The following is a 15,625-nucleotide window of genomic DNA, read 5'->3' on the forward strand; positions in this document are numbered from 1 at the left end:
AAGCCTACTTCCTAGGCGAACACAGAGGTTCTTCTCAGCCCTAGAATAATTGTGTAAAAATTCCATCTGTGCTCTTATTTACACCATCGATAAAAGGGTCAAACAGGACGGGATCAAGGCTAGCAGCCGCCTTCTAGATTGTTGTAGAACCCCAGTCTAGCCATGGTATTGAGCCAGTTGTGAATTCATCTGCCTTTAGGAACTCTCCCTGGGGAGACAAGTCATAGTCTGAAGGTTGCTTGGAGCGTCTCAAGTCAGAAACTGGTTTGTGAGCCAAATGCTTAATGGCATCAGGCACATATTCCTACAAGACAGTCGTGTGGTCCAAGGGATGGCAGAGGTCAAATGCGCTGGCCAAGTCCCGCCCCAGCAGGGCTTGAATTTGCACCTGGCAAGTTTTATTTCTCTCACGCTCCTTCCTGTGGACACTTCCTTTATCTATGTCAGTGTCCCCACTTAGGCTAAGGTCAAACTCTGTTCTTCCCTCTTCTGGCCAGAAAGACTTCCTGTCTTACAGGTATCTGATCTTATCTGTGTTGATATTTTCACTCTGAGTGAAAATCACAGCAGTCCACGGGTGCAGTGAGAAAGTCAGAGGGCTACGTAGCCAGTGTTCTGTACAGCGAAACCTATTTCGTTTAAAGGACTGTCCTTTATTCTGAGATTGTTTCCTTCTCTTTGGGGGTTTAAAGAAAACCCTTTTTAGGAAATGATAATTTGGGTTTGTTTTGTCTCGTTTGTTCCTTTACTTGGAAAAAGAAAAATCTGGCAACCCACTGTCGGTCCCCCAGTTTTTTGGTTTGCGATAGCTGCCAGTCTTGGGAACCTGGTTTAATTTGTTCAGTTCTGCTAGAACCTCTGGGTACCTCCTATCACCACTTACGTCCTAAGTGCTTATAAATTACCTGCTTCATGATCTGCGGCAGAATCTCTCCGAGGATTGACATCAAGCTTACAGCTCTGGAGTTTACAGTATACTGGTCTGTAGTTTCCTTATTTAAGAAAATTGGGACGCTGCCCATTTGCAGCCCTTTGATATCCCTCCTGTTCTCTCCAATTCCACAGATCCTTCAGGACAGCACCTAATGCAAGGCAGTTCCATTTGCTCTTCTTATAATGTTCTTTTCCCTATAGAGTTGGACATGCATATACATGTTGTTTGGGGAATTTGCAGCACATCCAATGAAAGTGTAATTCCCAACTAACAGTCAAATCCTTCTCTTTGGAGCTACCCAGAACACACCTACCCTCTCTTCCATATGACAGCCCTTCAGAGACTCGAAGACAGTGTGTGACTCTCCTGTGAGTTAAGAGCACCAGCTGAGTCAGACAGACCCGAGTGACAAGCCCAGCTTCACTCCCTCTCAACTGTGGGAGCCAAGGTAAGTTACTTGATTTTATTTTCTCTCTACTTTGGTTCTTTAGCTGATTTATAAAATGAGGGTAAAAAACCCACTTCATTGGTTTATTGTGCAATAAATGATGTGATGTATGTAAAGAGCTTAACACAGTGCCTGGCAGGGTAAGGACTCAGTAAACGCTAGCCATTTCCCCCCTCGATTTATAAAGAGCCGGGTGGGCATTTTAAGCATCAGGGCTGTTGGGGGAGGGGGCGAGCAAGGGGGTGAGGAGGGTCTCTCCCTCCCTGATTGATCAGGGAAGGTAGAGGACCCTCAAGTAGATCAGGTATTTCTTTAGCCTGAGGTTGTCTCTTTTCTGTTATCTGGGTGCCTGTTTGCTAGGGCTGGGGGAGAGGATATCGTGCAGAATCTCAGGAAAGGTTTATTTTCAAGAGCTGGGAAGCTATTTGTTGACATATTGAACCGTGTCTTGTTTATTCTTATTTCCCCCGAGCAGCTAGCCATGCAATCCCCCAAACTCAATTACCTTTTGTGAGGCGGCGGGAGCATGACACCTCGTAGCCGTATTGATCACTGCAGACTGGGCCAGACGTGAGGGATCTGAGATGCTAAGCAGCAGTTTCTGGGCTTTTCCTTCCTTAGTAGGCCTCCCCTCTCTGTGGCTGTAAAGACACTGGCACGAATACAACGGAAGTCTGTGACCCAAATGGGCTGAGCCTGCAAGAACTCTCTCTCAGTAGCTGCCTTAGGAGCCGGCTGATGACAAATGGTCACAGTAGACCAGAACTTGAACTCCTGGAGAGCCCAGTGTCAGGATGGTTTTCTAACTGTAGCTCTTTGCATACCCTGGGTTTTGCAAGCAATTGCATGATAGGAACTCCAAATGCCATTGCAGCTAGAAAAAGTTTGGAAGGAGACACACCCAACTGTGAACAGACTTGAGGGGATGGGGGGCGGGGAAGGTGCAGGACTAGCTTTATCTGCAGGTAGGATTTCAAGTTTTTATCCTGAGAATATATTCCTAGATTACTTGTGTAATTGTTAGGCATAAATAAAAGTAGAAAAACAGGAAATTTTTTTTGATAATAATAAAAAAATAAAAGCAAGCCATTAGAGACAGTTTTCAGAGGTCACTACTGACCAAGGATCTGAGTGGTGCAAGAATTAAGCCTATTGGGGGAGAAAGATTGCTTGGGCGGGGAGATGCTGGGGACACTCAGAGAGAGGAGGGGAGAGGGCTAGAGATAGAACCCTAGAGGAACACACCTTTGAAAAGAAAGAAAAATATATTTTTTCTTCTAACACAAGCAATATGGGTCCATTATGGACAAATGAGAAAATACAGCTAAGGAAAACAAAAGTAAAAATCCCCTTTAATCCCATCACTCCGGTATGGTCACTGTTAACATTTTGGTGTATATCTTTCCAAACTGTATTTTTGTCTATGCAAAAATATACATATTTATTTCATAAAAATCAGATAATCATTTTCACTGGCCACTGCAGATGCACCATGATTTGTTTAATCATTAAGTGGATTGGGTTCTAACATTGGCATTTAGGTAATTTCCAAGTTTTTATGATCATAAACAACAGTGCTTCCTAGCTGTGTGACCTTGGGAAAGCTAGCTAACCTCTCTGTGCCTCTGGTGCCTCATCTGGGAATGAGGGTGATGATAGTACCCACCTCATAGTGTTGTCGTGAGTAACAAATGAGATCCTGCGCGTAAAGTGCTTAGCACAGTGGCTGGCACAGTAAATGTTAGCTTTTATTATTAAGTATAATAATAATAATTGTCATTGTTGTTGTTGGGTTCCCTGTGAGTAGTTTTTGCTTTAGGGGAGGGGGAGAGTGACTGGAATTTTTCTTTTTGAGTAGTATACTATAGTGAGTTCTGGAGTCAAACAGAGCTGTAGGCTTTTGGTCATGTCAATTCACTTCACCGAGACTCAGTTTTCTTATCTGTAAACTGAGAGTTAAAAACAGCTGTTAGGATCAAATGAGAGAATGCTTGTAAAACCCTCAGTGTAGTTCTTGGCATATGGGAAGAGTTCCAAGTCAGTTGGTATTATTATTATTATTACTATTATTATTATCACTACGATGATTCAGCCATTAGTTGGGGTGGGAAGAGGAAGGTGGCACTTGGAATGTTTCTAACCACTTGTCTGTTTAGAAAGAGAGAAAATGATTCTTGAATCAGACTGACCCGGGTTCAGATCTGGGCTTTGCCATGTACTAGTTCTGTGACCTTGGTCACAACTTCTCCAAGCCCCTCTCCCCATTTGTAAAAGAATATGTATCTATATATATATATATATATATATAACTGATTCACTTTGCTGTACACCAGAAACTAACACAACATTGTAAATCAATTATACTTCAATAAAAAAAGAAAATTGAAAAAAAGAAAATGAAGGAAAAAAAATTTCTAAAGCAAAAAACAAACAAACAAAAAGGGAATGGCGTCAGTGCCTACCTTGCAGGTGCTGCCACGAGGCGCAAAGGATATAAAGCAAGTGTAGCGCTTAGCCCGAGTGCCCAGGTATTGTTGGTTGCTAATTATTGTTGGTTGTTGGAGCATGGGGTGGTTTATAACGACCTGAATGCCTCCCCACCAGCCCCTAGACTCTGAGTCCCTGGGGTACTTGAACTTCACCTAAAGGCTTTGCCCTATCCAGGGCTCAGGGACCACTTCTGCCCTTAGTATAGGGGTTTGAGGGCTCCTGATTCAGAAGGTTAGAGAGCTCTGGCAAACCTTCCTGTTAGTTCTACTCTGACCTTGTGCCCCAGTTCTAGAAAGCAGGCTGAAGCCCTGCTTCTATGAGCAAGCCCTCACCTGGTATCCTTAAGATATCGGTGTGCTTTTCTTGCCAGCTGTCTGGACACCCTGGAGGCTTGCTGTTGAATTCTGGCCCTGTGGTAGAGTCACTGGTTGCCAGATTTCCCTCCGTGTCTCTGACACCGGGGCCAGTTGGCTTTTTAATTGTCGCCATTGCTGGGCTGTCTTAAGCCCCACGGCCCATCCTTCCAAACCGTGGTTTCCCTGCACCCAGACGTCTTTGAACTCTCCTGCCACTGCTCCACTCAGCCTCCAGCCCCGGTTCCCTTCCCTCTAAGCCCTGCCTGCTCTTCCACGGCCCACCGGTGGCAGTGCCTGTCTCCCAGGACGCCAGTGTCTGCTCAGCCGCAGAGGGAACATCTCATTTCCTGAGCCAGGACACTTTCGGTCTCATCTCTTTCTTTGTGTGACTCTCCTCTTTTCTTTGGGACGGCCAGAGGCGGGCAGAGCGAGCTGGTGCAGCTACTGGGGGCGAGGGGAAGCAGGGTGGAGTTGCATAGGCCAAGTGCTATGCACTTCTGGAGCTTCTGGAGGGCTGTCAAGTGAAAGGCGGCCAGAGGCAAATGTCAGAGCCTATATAGAGGCAGGAATCTGGGACCAGAGAGACAGAGCAAGCACTAGCAAGTCAGGAGCAGTGGGGCGGGTGGGCGGGCAGGCTGAGGGGGGCGTGGCAGGGGATAGCTAAGGGAGATTGCAGAGAACAGCTGCTGGTATTGGGTCTTACTTTAATGAACTGGCTGGGCATGGGGCATAAGTAAGTTGGCCAGACCAAAAGAGCTACACTCCCTCTCTTCTCCCTAACTGGCAAGGTAAGATCTTTCCGGCTTCTGCCTAGTGGGAAACTGTGGCGTGTTCAGGGATTTTTCTAAAGATGGGGGCGGGGGTGGTCATCTATCACTGCCCTTTTGACTCATCTTTCCCATTGCACCAATTATTAGAGTAACCAAGGTGCCAGCAGGAGGCCAGTATTTCTTTTACTAAACCCCATCTCGGGGTTGTCCAGGCTGGAGATGGGGCGGGGTGCTGTCTTGGTAATGTGACTGAGTAAGAGGGAGAGAGGGCACACAAGGTGGATCATTATAGCACAGTGGAGAAGAGTAGGGGCCTCTGGAGTTGGGTGGACCCGTGAATCCAAGTGACTGCAGGCAAATTATTAAGCCTCTCTGGGCCTGAGTTTTCTCCTTTGTAAGATGAGGATAGGGTACTACCGAAATCTCTTAGTGTTGCTGTGAGGACCAAACGATGCATGTAAAGGGCCCAGCAGAGTGCTCGCCAGTCAGCGCGCGCTCAAGAAATGTTGGCTGTTGGCATTTCTGTTGCTAGTATTCTCAATATTATTATGGAGGCACACTGCACAAGATTGATGACTTCTGTGACATTGTCCCAAATGAGCAAGTGCCCCACTGGGGGTATGGGCAGGCTGTGGGGATGTATCAACGTCGTGTAGTGTGCGTGTTGGTTTCCAAGCTCTGTGCCAAGAAGCCCCTTTGGGGGCTGCTTATGGGAGTGTGCCGGAGGGCTGAGGCTTTGGGATTGCCCACCCACATGTCGTCAGAGAAACTTGAAATCTGTATTTGCTAGAGACTGGGCTTCAGTGAGCCATGATCTAGGACATCAGAGAGATAATTGAATGCGGCCTTAGGGATGCCAAAGGCTAGGCAACCCCGAGGAGGAAGCGATAGTCAAAGACAAACAGTTTTTACTGTCACAGTGCTCTTAGTCTAGCCCCAGCCCCAGTTAATCTGAGAAACCTGGTAAAATGGGAATAATGCTACTATCTCTTGTAAGATTCAAACGGGTAATGCTTGCACATCTCTGTGCACTATAGACAGTTTAAAGTTGTGTACAGTTGCCTAAAGTATAGTGCCTGGAACACACTAGGTGGGCAATAAGTGGTAGTAATAGTGATGATTTTTGTTATTAATAATAAAAATGATAATAAACAGGATTTTCAATTCATGGAATGATGTTCTCAACCACTGATCAGTTAAATGCCTTCCTTTTCCTGAGGAAGACATTCAGGGCCATCAGAGTAGTAAAATGGGGACTAAACCATTGGCAGGACTCGATGAGCCCAAGGAACTAATGATCATCCTGGGGCAAAGGGCGTTCTCATCCAGGCCTGCCAGTTCCTTGGCTGGCTTGCTAGTGCTGTGCTGGGAGAGAGCAGAGCTCTGGAACCTGCACTTTTCACAGTTTTCCAGCAGGTGGTGCTGCTGTTTCATTTGAACCAGGACCTCACGGGCTCTTGGCTGCTCTGAAGTTGCCCGCGTTTATAGCTTTTATAAACCGAGAGGGTGTGCTGTGTGACGGGGTGGGTTGGTTTGAAAAGGATAGGGCTGGAGAGCATATTTGCTCCAGCTTCAAATTTGTTTAATGTTGCACAGCTTCTTTAACTTGATAGGCCCATCTCCGATGCCACATAGCTGGCAACACATAAAAGAAGTCTCCATCGTGGATCATTTGTCTATTTCCCAATCTTCTTGATATTTGCTTTTGACTGCTAAACTTGTTTTCTGTCTACAGATTTTCTTGCCACGTGGGCTTCAGCAGGATCCCTGATATAACTGCTTTAGAGGTTCCCTCCACACTATCCTTTGGCCATGGCAGATATGTCAGTACCCTTACATTCACTGCGATTCAGCAATGTGCTGACGGAGGAAAGTGTCGACCCCCCAAACAGGGAGACGACCTGCTCTGGAACAGTGATAGAGAGTAGAGCAGAGGTCCAAATTCTGCATTCTAGTGTCCAGCCTATGGTCTCAAGTTCAGCATCAGACCCTGGAGGGATGTCCACACAGCTGATGACATCCCCAGCCTTTGACACCATGGCCGTACCTCTAATGGGAGCAGCAAACTCTGGAGCACTGTCCCCACCGCTAATGCCAGCCTCAGACTCTGGGACACTGTCCCCATTGTTAATGCCAGCTTCAGATTCAGAGGCACTGTCCCCATTGTTGATACCAACCTCAGACTCTGGGGTGCTGTCCCCATTGTTGATACCAACCTCAGATTCTGGAACACTGTCCCCATTGCTGTCCACTTCAGAGTATGGATTAATGTCCCCAGGGCTGATGACAATTCCTGACTTTGGAACAATGTCCACAGCACTAATGGCAACACCAGATTCTGCAGAAATATCACCACTGGCAATGCCAGCTCCATCCTCTGAAGCGATGTCCACACCATTGATGCTAGCCCCAGATCCTGGAGAGATCTCCCCACTCCTAATGCCAGATGTGAACCCCGGAGTGATGTCCCCACAGCCAATGCCAGCTCCAGGCTCTGAAGGAATGTCACCATTGCAAATTACAGACGAAGACACTGAAGCAATGTCTAAAGTGCTAATGACTGCCCTGGCCTCTGGAGAGATCTCTTCACTGCTCATGTCAGGCACAGACTCTGAAGCGATCTCCTCACTGATAATGTCAGCCCTAACTTCTGGAGCAACGTCCACCCAGCCAACGAGCACCCAAGACTCTGGGGAAATGTCCACCCAGCTAATGTCAGGCCCAGACTCTGGAGTAGTGTCTTCACCACTAATGACAGCTCCGGGCTCTGGAGCAATGTCCTCACTGCTCCTGTCAGTCCCTGATGCTGGAGAAATGCCCACATTGCCAAAGGCAGCCCCAGACGCTGAAGCAATGTCCCCACTGGTAATGATGGCCCTAACCTCTGGCGGGATGCCCACCCGGCTGATGCCGGCCCAAGGCTCTGGAGTGATGTCCTCACGGTTAACACAAAATCTCGACTCTCAAGTTGTGTCTAGTCCACCAATGAGAGCAACAGCCTCCGGGGGGATGTCCACACCGCCAGTGAGAGCCCCAGAGCCTGGAGCAAGGTCGACACCGAGAATGAGAGCCCCAGCCTCTGGAAGTGTGTCCACGTTGCTAAAGACAGTCCCAGACTCTGCAGCACTGTCCACCCCGCTGATGACGGTTGCAACCTCTGGAGCAAAGTCCACAGAGCAAATGTCAACCGCAGCCTCTAGAGCAATGTCCACGCAGTTAGCAATGGCTAGAGCTTCTGGAGCCACGTCCATGGGCTTTATGAGAGTCCCAGCCAATGGGGCGATGTCCACACTGCGAATGAGAGCCCCAGCCTCTGGAACAATGTCCACACTGCCGAGTACAGCCCCAGTCTCTGAAACAATGTCTATGCTACAGATGACAGCCTCAGCCTCTGGGTCAGTGTCCACACCGCGAATGAGGGCGCCTGTCGCTGGAGCAATGTCTGTGTCACAGAGGAGAGCCACAGCCTCGGGAGTGACAGCTGTACCACAAATGAGAGCCTCTGGAGCCATGTCCACCCCACGGATGACAGCCAAAGCCTCTGGATCCATGTCTACACTGTTAATGAGAGACACAGCCTCGGCAGTGATGTCCGTGCCACAGATGAGAGCTATGGCCTCGGGAGCATTGTCCAAGCCACTAACAACATCCAAAGCCGCAGAAGCAATGTTCATGCAGCAAATGACAACTGCAGCTTCTGGAGAGATCTCCACAATGCTAATGAGAGACACAGCTTCTGGAGCCGTGTCCATGCCGCAGATGACAGACACTGCCTCTGCAGCGATGTCCACACCGCTAATGAGAGCCCCAGCCTCTGGCGACATGTCCACACCACAAATGACAGCCGCAGCCCCTGGAACTATGTCCATGCCTCTAATGAGAGCCCCAGGCCCTGGAGCCATGCCCATGGCGCTAATGAGATCCACAGCCTCTGGAAAGATGCCCAGTCAGCCAATGAGCGCCCAAGACTTTGGGGGGATGTCCATGTCGCTCAGGAGATCCATGACCTCTGGGGGGATGTCCCTACTGCAGACGCAAGCCCCAGCCTCTGAACTGATGTCCACACCAAAAATGAGAGCCCCGGCCTTTGGGGCGGTGTCCGCACCACTGATGAGAGCCTCAGACCCTGCAGAGATGCCCACACAGCTAACAAGAGCTTCATCCTCTGGAGAGACGTCCCCAGCACTAACGAGACCCCCAGCTTCTGGAGAAGTAGCCACGCCTCTGAGAGCCCCAGCTTATGGAGCAATGTCTACTCCGCAAAAGACAGCCACAGCCTCTGGAATGATGTCCAAGCCACAAATGAGGGCTCCAGTCTCTGGAGAGCTATCTACGTCGCTAATGAGATCCACAGCCTCTGGAGTGATGTCCGTGCCTCAAATGACAGCCGCGGCCTCTGGAGGGGTGTCCATGCCACTGATGAGAGCCCCAGCCTCCAGGGCAACATCCACTACGCAGATGATGCCCACAGCTTCTGGAGAGATGTGCATGCTATCAGTGCGAGCCCCTGCCTCGGGAGTGATGTCCCCGCCACTATTAAGGGCTCCAGTGTCTGGAATTATGTCCACACCACTAAGGAGACCCTCAGCCTCTGAAGCTGTGTCCACAGAGTTAATGAGAGCTCCAGCCTCTGGAAAGATGTCCACCACACAAACAACAGCTGTGGCCTCTGGAGGGATGTCCAAGCCATTCATTAGAGCCACGGCCTCTGGCACAATGCCCATGCCATTGATGTCAGCCATGGCTTCTGGAGAGATGTCTATGCCGCTGATGAAAAGCATGGCCTCTGGGGCAACGTCCACACTGCAAAAAAGAGTTGTGAGTTCTGGACCTACTTCCTTGCCACAAATGACATACGCAACCTCCGGGGGGATGCCTGCATCACCGATGAGAGCCTCAGCTTCTGGAGCAACGTCCGTATCGCTTATGAGAGCCTCGGCTTCTGGAATGATGTCCGTGCCACTTCTGAGAGCCACAGCCTCTGGGGGGATGTCCATGCCACAGATGGCGGCCACGGCCTCTAGAGGGGTATCCATGCCGCTAATGAGGGCTCCAGTCCCGGGAGCCACGTCCACACCTCAAATGGCAACCACAGCCTCTGGAATGATGTCCACTCTGGAAATCAAAGCCACAGACTCTGGGGAAACATCTGCCTCTCACATCAACGTCAGAGCCTCTGGATCAAAGTCCACACCACATGTGACTGCCATGACCCCTGAAACAATGAACCAACCGCCAGAGGAAGTCCCATCTTTTGGCATGCTGACCCCAGCACTCTGTTACCTCTTAGCAGAACAGGAAGCAGCCCGGGGTTCATGCTCTGTGGAGGAGGAGATGGAGATTGATGAGGAGAAGCAAATGAAGGGATTTTTGAACGATTCAGAGAAAATGGCCTTTCTGGTGTCTCTTCATCTGGGGGCAGCAGAGAGGTGGTCCATCTTGCAGATGGAGGTAGGAAACCCCCTCTCCAATGAAGATAAATCTTTCCTGAGCAGATCCCAGGGCTTATATGACTCCCTATCTGAAATAGACATCCTCAGTGCCGTTCTTTGCCATCCCAAGCAGGGCCAGAAGTCAGTCAGGCAGTATGCCACTGACTTCCTCCTGCTGGCCCGGCATTTGTCTTGGTCTGATGCCATTCTGCGGACCAGGTTTCTGGAAGGACTCTCGGAAGCTGTTGCCACCAAAATGGGCCGGATCTTCCTGAAGGTGGCCGGCAGCCTAAAGGAGCTAATAGACAGGTCTCTCTATACCGAGTGCCAGCTGGCTGGAGAGAAGGATTCCCCGGGCAGCTCAAGCCAGGTTCTGCCGTCAGCCTGTAAGCGGAATAACGAGGAGGCAATGGAGAATGAACTGAACTCTCCACAGCAGACCGAGGAGGTAATGATGGGGAAACACACTCAAGGTTTCTGAATAGAAAAATGAGGTAATGATGGCAAAGTCACCCTGCTCCTTTGAGTAGCCTAAGGAAGAGGCTGGGAGAGGCATTGAGCTCCTAGACCCTAACCCCCAACCTAGAGTTTCATCAGCGGGCCTGGCTGTGTACTTATTTTGGGTGTATTAACCACTTTGAGGAGGCATGCCCTACCCAAGATATGGAGGGCCTGGGATGGTCAAAGGGCTAAGTCTTCTGATTCTGAGGGAAATGGCTGGGCTCAGTCCCAACTCGGCACTTATTCCAGGTCCAATTCTAAAAGAGGGGTCACGTTTTGGCGACTGGGTCCCACCTACAGCCACAGGTGTTATAGGCCCAGGTCACTAGGGAATTTGGCCAGTCTAGTCCTCGATCACACTTTATACAAATAAGGTACATTAGCCAAGTTGCTTGACCTGCTAAGTTACTGAAATTATCCAGGCAGAACCCCGCTCGTCACAGTAAGCATGGCTCTTACCTCTGCCATTTTTTGTTTTTTCTCACTCCCAGCACCAGCATGTTCCCAAACGCTGTTACTACCTGAAAGAGCATGGAGACCCTCAAGAGGGTCTGCACGACCACCTTCGACAGAGCACAGGCCATCAGAAGGCCCCCACTAACAAGTAATGCTACCTGGACTCTTCTCCTGTGATATCCAGCTTGGCTGCTAACTTGAGGACTTGTTCCTGGACCCATTCCATTCAATTACATCATTAAACCTTGTGGCCTTCCCCCTTCAGCATCCCCCTCCAGGCGCATCCCACCCTATCTCCCACTTGGCTGACTTGACCTTCTCTTTCACCCCACATGCCTTTGACCTGCCCCAACAATCAGAGCGTGGACTTCAAGAGTGTTTGGTGTATGAGGTTCTGAACTCCCATTACCATCGAGGCCAGTCCTAGTTCCTGGTCCAGGGAGAAGTCTAGGCAGGAGAAACCGTGTCCTACCTCAAAAACACCTTAGAATGTCTTGCCACATGTCATGAGGCAAACTTGAGGAAGCCCTGGTCCCATTTCACCTGGCAGGGGAGCCTATAAGGAGAGTGAAGCCCACTCCAATACCATCCTTTTCATCCAGTAGACTTGTCCCTATATGTCCCAACTCATAGCACCTAAGACGGGTCTCCAGGGCCCTTGCCCTGTTTATAGTCTCCATCCTGAACCATTCGTTTTGACCCATAGTAGTAATCTTAGTAATGGCTAACACTTATTGATTATGTGTTGTGTGACAGTTACTGGGCTAAACTCTTGACAAGCATCATCTCACTACATTCTTACCGTAACCCGACTTGTTGTTGTGTTGTCAACTTCTTACATCTTGATCTATTGTCGGTGGCCGTTGTCTTGTCCCTCAGTGTCAAATCTCTAGCTCTGACCTTTGGGTGACCCCTCAGTTGTTAATTGCCCTCACTCCCCCTTGGCTATTGTGCTTTGTGGCCAGCCCTCTTGATAAAGATCTCGGTCTTTAAACAGGCATAGATAGAGCGTAATATGAGCAGTGTTTGCCTTCAGGTGGTGGGATTATGGGTGTTTTACTTTTCTTCTTTCTACTTCTCTGTACTTTCCAGATTCTCTACAGTAAGCATGTATTACATTTGTAATCGTAAAAGTAAATAAAGTCCATTTACGAAAAGAAAAAAAAAGAAGAATTAACTGTGGCTAACAGAATCTGATTTATTGAGTCCTTCATTCAATCAATATTTATTATCTAACATGTGCCAGCCACTGTTTTGGGGACAGACAGATAAGAACCTTGATCAAATGAAAACTTCATTCCAATGGAAGAGGGAGACAGACAATAAGCAAGAAAACGCATACCTAAGATAGGTTGAAATCATGGTGAAGGCTATAAAGACAAGAAATAATAATGGGGAATTTGATACTAACAGAGCCATTTTATTTATTCAATAATAGTCCATGTAATTGGTTTACTCAAAGACCTTTTAAAAACAGTAGGAGTGACATGATTAGAAACATATTTTAGAAAGCTAACTTGGCAACAGTTTGGATGCAGGATAGGGAAAGGGTCAGAGTGCAGGTACGAGCCCCCTACTGCAATGGTACAGGTGACTGACTCATCAGATTACTCAATCTAGGGCCAGGGCAGTGGGGATGGAAAGAGAAGGACAGAGACGAAATTCTTTCTGAGGATTCAAGTCCGCTGCTCCATTACCCTAAACACTGGGTCTGATTCCAGGAAGAGGAAAATGATTCTCAGAAAAAACAAAGATTAGCAGACAAATTGGCAGCCCCATGGTGATAGAGATAAGAATCTGGCTCTTCGGGCTGCCTGAGGATGCATCAATCACCAGTACTGGTGCCTCGGGGGAAAAAGAGGGTGCCATTGGTTGGGAAAACCAAATTCTAGGTAGTAGGCCTCTGGGGACCCAGTTTTCCCCTCTTCTCTGACCCTGTTGGCTCACACCTGGTCCAGTCCAGACCCGTGCGGACTTCTGATCTCCCTGTTCAGCCAGAGTTGCTCTTAGCTCAGGAGGCTGTTGTTGACTTTACTCTCTACTGAAAAAGAAATTGATGATACAGAATCACAATCTGAGTCTAGAAAATATATATGGGAAGGAAAATGTCTTAAAAATGAAGTTAATTTTCTGATAACCACAATAATGGAGAACCATCGCAATCCTTTGCTTTATTTCTCTCCCCAGTCATTTTTCTTCCCTTTGCTTTTGCCTTTCCTCTCCTTTAAGCTAACGTCACTAGAGATAAGTGGAATAAATGAAGCCCAATCACACCCTGCCAGTGCCCTGTCCCTGCTCCTCTACCCACCTCAAAGTTATAATTAGAAATGACCACTCAGCATCTACATGGAGCTGGCTATCATACGCCCAAGTACTCAAGACAATTTCATCTGCTGTAAAATGGTGTTTCAAGTTTCTTCAGGCCCCACTGGCCCATGGGTAAAAATAAGGTCCCATAAGCAGTAAAAACTCGGATGTCACTGACCCCGTGCCCACCTGTGTTACAGGACCTCAGCCCCTTGAAGGTTTCCTCCTCTTATTTGTGGAAGACCCCGGCAGTCTCCCATATTCTGACAGTCGTCTCCTGTTCGTCCATTCCTACCCTGCCTCGGTGGAGGTTGGCTGCCCACATGGCTAGCGAGGGCAGCCGCCCCGCCCCGCCCCGGCTGCTGGTGGGTGCCTCTGGCTGTGGGAACACGGAGGCCCCTGAAGGGGTGGGACGAGCATTCTGCAAATCCACAAAGGGCCTAAACGTTGCTGTCTTCCCTTCAGCTTTGGCTGAAGCCACTGATGGGTTCACCGGAGTTGGGGATCGGGGTGATAATTCCCCTCCTCATACCGTGCCACACTTTGTCACCTGGACACCGAAGCCACATTGCTTCTACCCTGTACCTCAGTGAGGCCCACGTGAGAAGAGGGGCTTCAGTTTCTTCCTGCAGCAAACTCTCCCCTGCTGCCCCTGCCCCCATTGCCCTGGCTCAGATTTTCAGACTCAGTTCCTGTGTCTGGAGAACAAAAGCCATCAAGTCCTCCATTTGGACCCCACTTTCAGCCCCTATTTCCGTATCTCTAGCCCTGCCCCTTAAGGCACTGGAAGTCCACAGATCTCATCAAAACCATTATCCTCCAGGTGAATAGATGCCAGGGACTCTCTCCAAACGCCCAGTTCTAGGGCCCAGGTGGAGAGCAAATGTCACCCTGGCCTGGTCCTCTCTCCTTCTGCCATTCTCTCCCCCATCACCTGGTCTCTGTCTCTGCCCTTCAGGGACCAATAGTGTATAGAACCTTCTCCTGAAGATCACTGCCTCCATGAAAGTATAGGCTCGGGCTGTCATTGAATGACTGATGCCTCAGACAGTTTCCAAACATTTCTGAGTCTCACATTGGGATCGCCTGAGATCTTATTACCCTTAACCTAAGCTCGGCCCTGAGGAGGTTGGGAAGTGGGTGGGATAGGGCTAGTTGGGACATAGTCAGCATCCAGTCTCTTCAGGGGTGCTATTTAAACTGTGGGGGAAGATGTAAAAGTAAATCCTTGGCTGAAGGCCATCTATGGAGCATTTGTCAGGAGTCCAAGCTCTGGACTAACTGCTTCATCTGGATTATCCTATGTAATCTTCAAAATGACCATGTGAAGTGGGTGCTCTCATTGATCCTATTTTATTTTATTCTTTTACCAAGAATCTCCGGCACAGAGAAGTTAAATAACTTCTAAAGGCTAAAAACGAGCAGAGCTGGGATTTGAACACATGCAGTCTGACCCCAGAGCCCCCATATGCAACCACTCCACTATATAGGCATGGCTTCATTACTCAGAGCCAGATGGCCACTGTGAAGACTTACCCTGTTACCCTGAACAAATTTGCTGCCCAATAGCAGCCAACATTTGAAGCCCATAAAGTCTGAGGCCTGAGCAAAAATGGCCCTGCTTTCCCCCTTCCCTATCTTAGATCCAGATGTGAATCCTCTTGAGAGTATTTAGAAAAAGTCTTTAATATTCAAGGAAAAGAATCAGTCATTGTGGGATGCTACTGAACTCAGGGGGTTCTGCCCAGGGGCTAGCTGCAGCCGCAAAGTAGAACAACCTCTGTTCTAGTCTCTAGCCAGAGAAGGAAGGTAAGATTCTCCCTTGGGCATCTTCCCACAGAGAAAAAAAAATGCATCTTGGGCCCGAGCATCTCTGAAAGTGGAAGGGATTTTTGTGGTTACACCAAGAGCTGGCTATTCTTTCTCAGTAC

General features: G+C 48.7%; 1 protein-coding gene across 2 annotated transcripts; it reads left to right on the top strand.

The window, feature by feature from the left end:
• Window positions 1-1,363: 1,363 nt before the first annotated feature.
• RTL9 (retrotransposon Gag like 9) lies at window positions 1,364-14,926 on the top strand. 2 transcript variants are annotated; one of them, XM_082377017.1, is made up of 2 exons: window positions 1,364-1,382; window positions 6,734-11,304. In XM_082377017.1, exon 2 carries the CDS (start codon window positions 6,811-6,813, stop codon window positions 10,909-10,911), a length of 4,101 nt encoding a protein of 1,366 aa, XP_082233143.1. In that variant the 5' UTR covers window positions 1,364-1,382; window positions 6,734-6,810; the 3' UTR covers window positions 10,912-11,304. The 2 variants fall into 2 exon arrangements, with proteins under 2 accessions (XP_082233143.1, XP_082233144.1); XM_082377018.1 differs by lacking the exon at window positions 1,364-1,382 and adding an exon at window positions 11,423-14,926 and having other exon boundaries at window positions 4,922-10,878.
• Window positions 14,927-15,625: the final 699 nt, after the last annotated feature.

The sequence above is a fragment of the Balaenoptera borealis genome (assembly GCF_965194805.1).
Source record: "Balaenoptera borealis genome assembly, chromosome: X".
Taxonomy (NCBI): domain Eukaryota; kingdom Metazoa; phylum Chordata; class Mammalia; order Artiodactyla; family Balaenopteridae; genus Balaenoptera; species Balaenoptera borealis.

Coding starts and splice junctions, on each gene's coding strand:
- RTL9 (XM_082377018.1), top strand. CDS start 6,811: ATGGCAGATATGTCAGTACCCTTACATTCACTGCGATTCAGCAATGTG. Junction 10,879..11,422: donor CTCCACAGCAGACCGAGGAG/GTAATGATGGGG, acceptor TCTCACTCCCAG/CACCAGCATGTTCCCAAACG.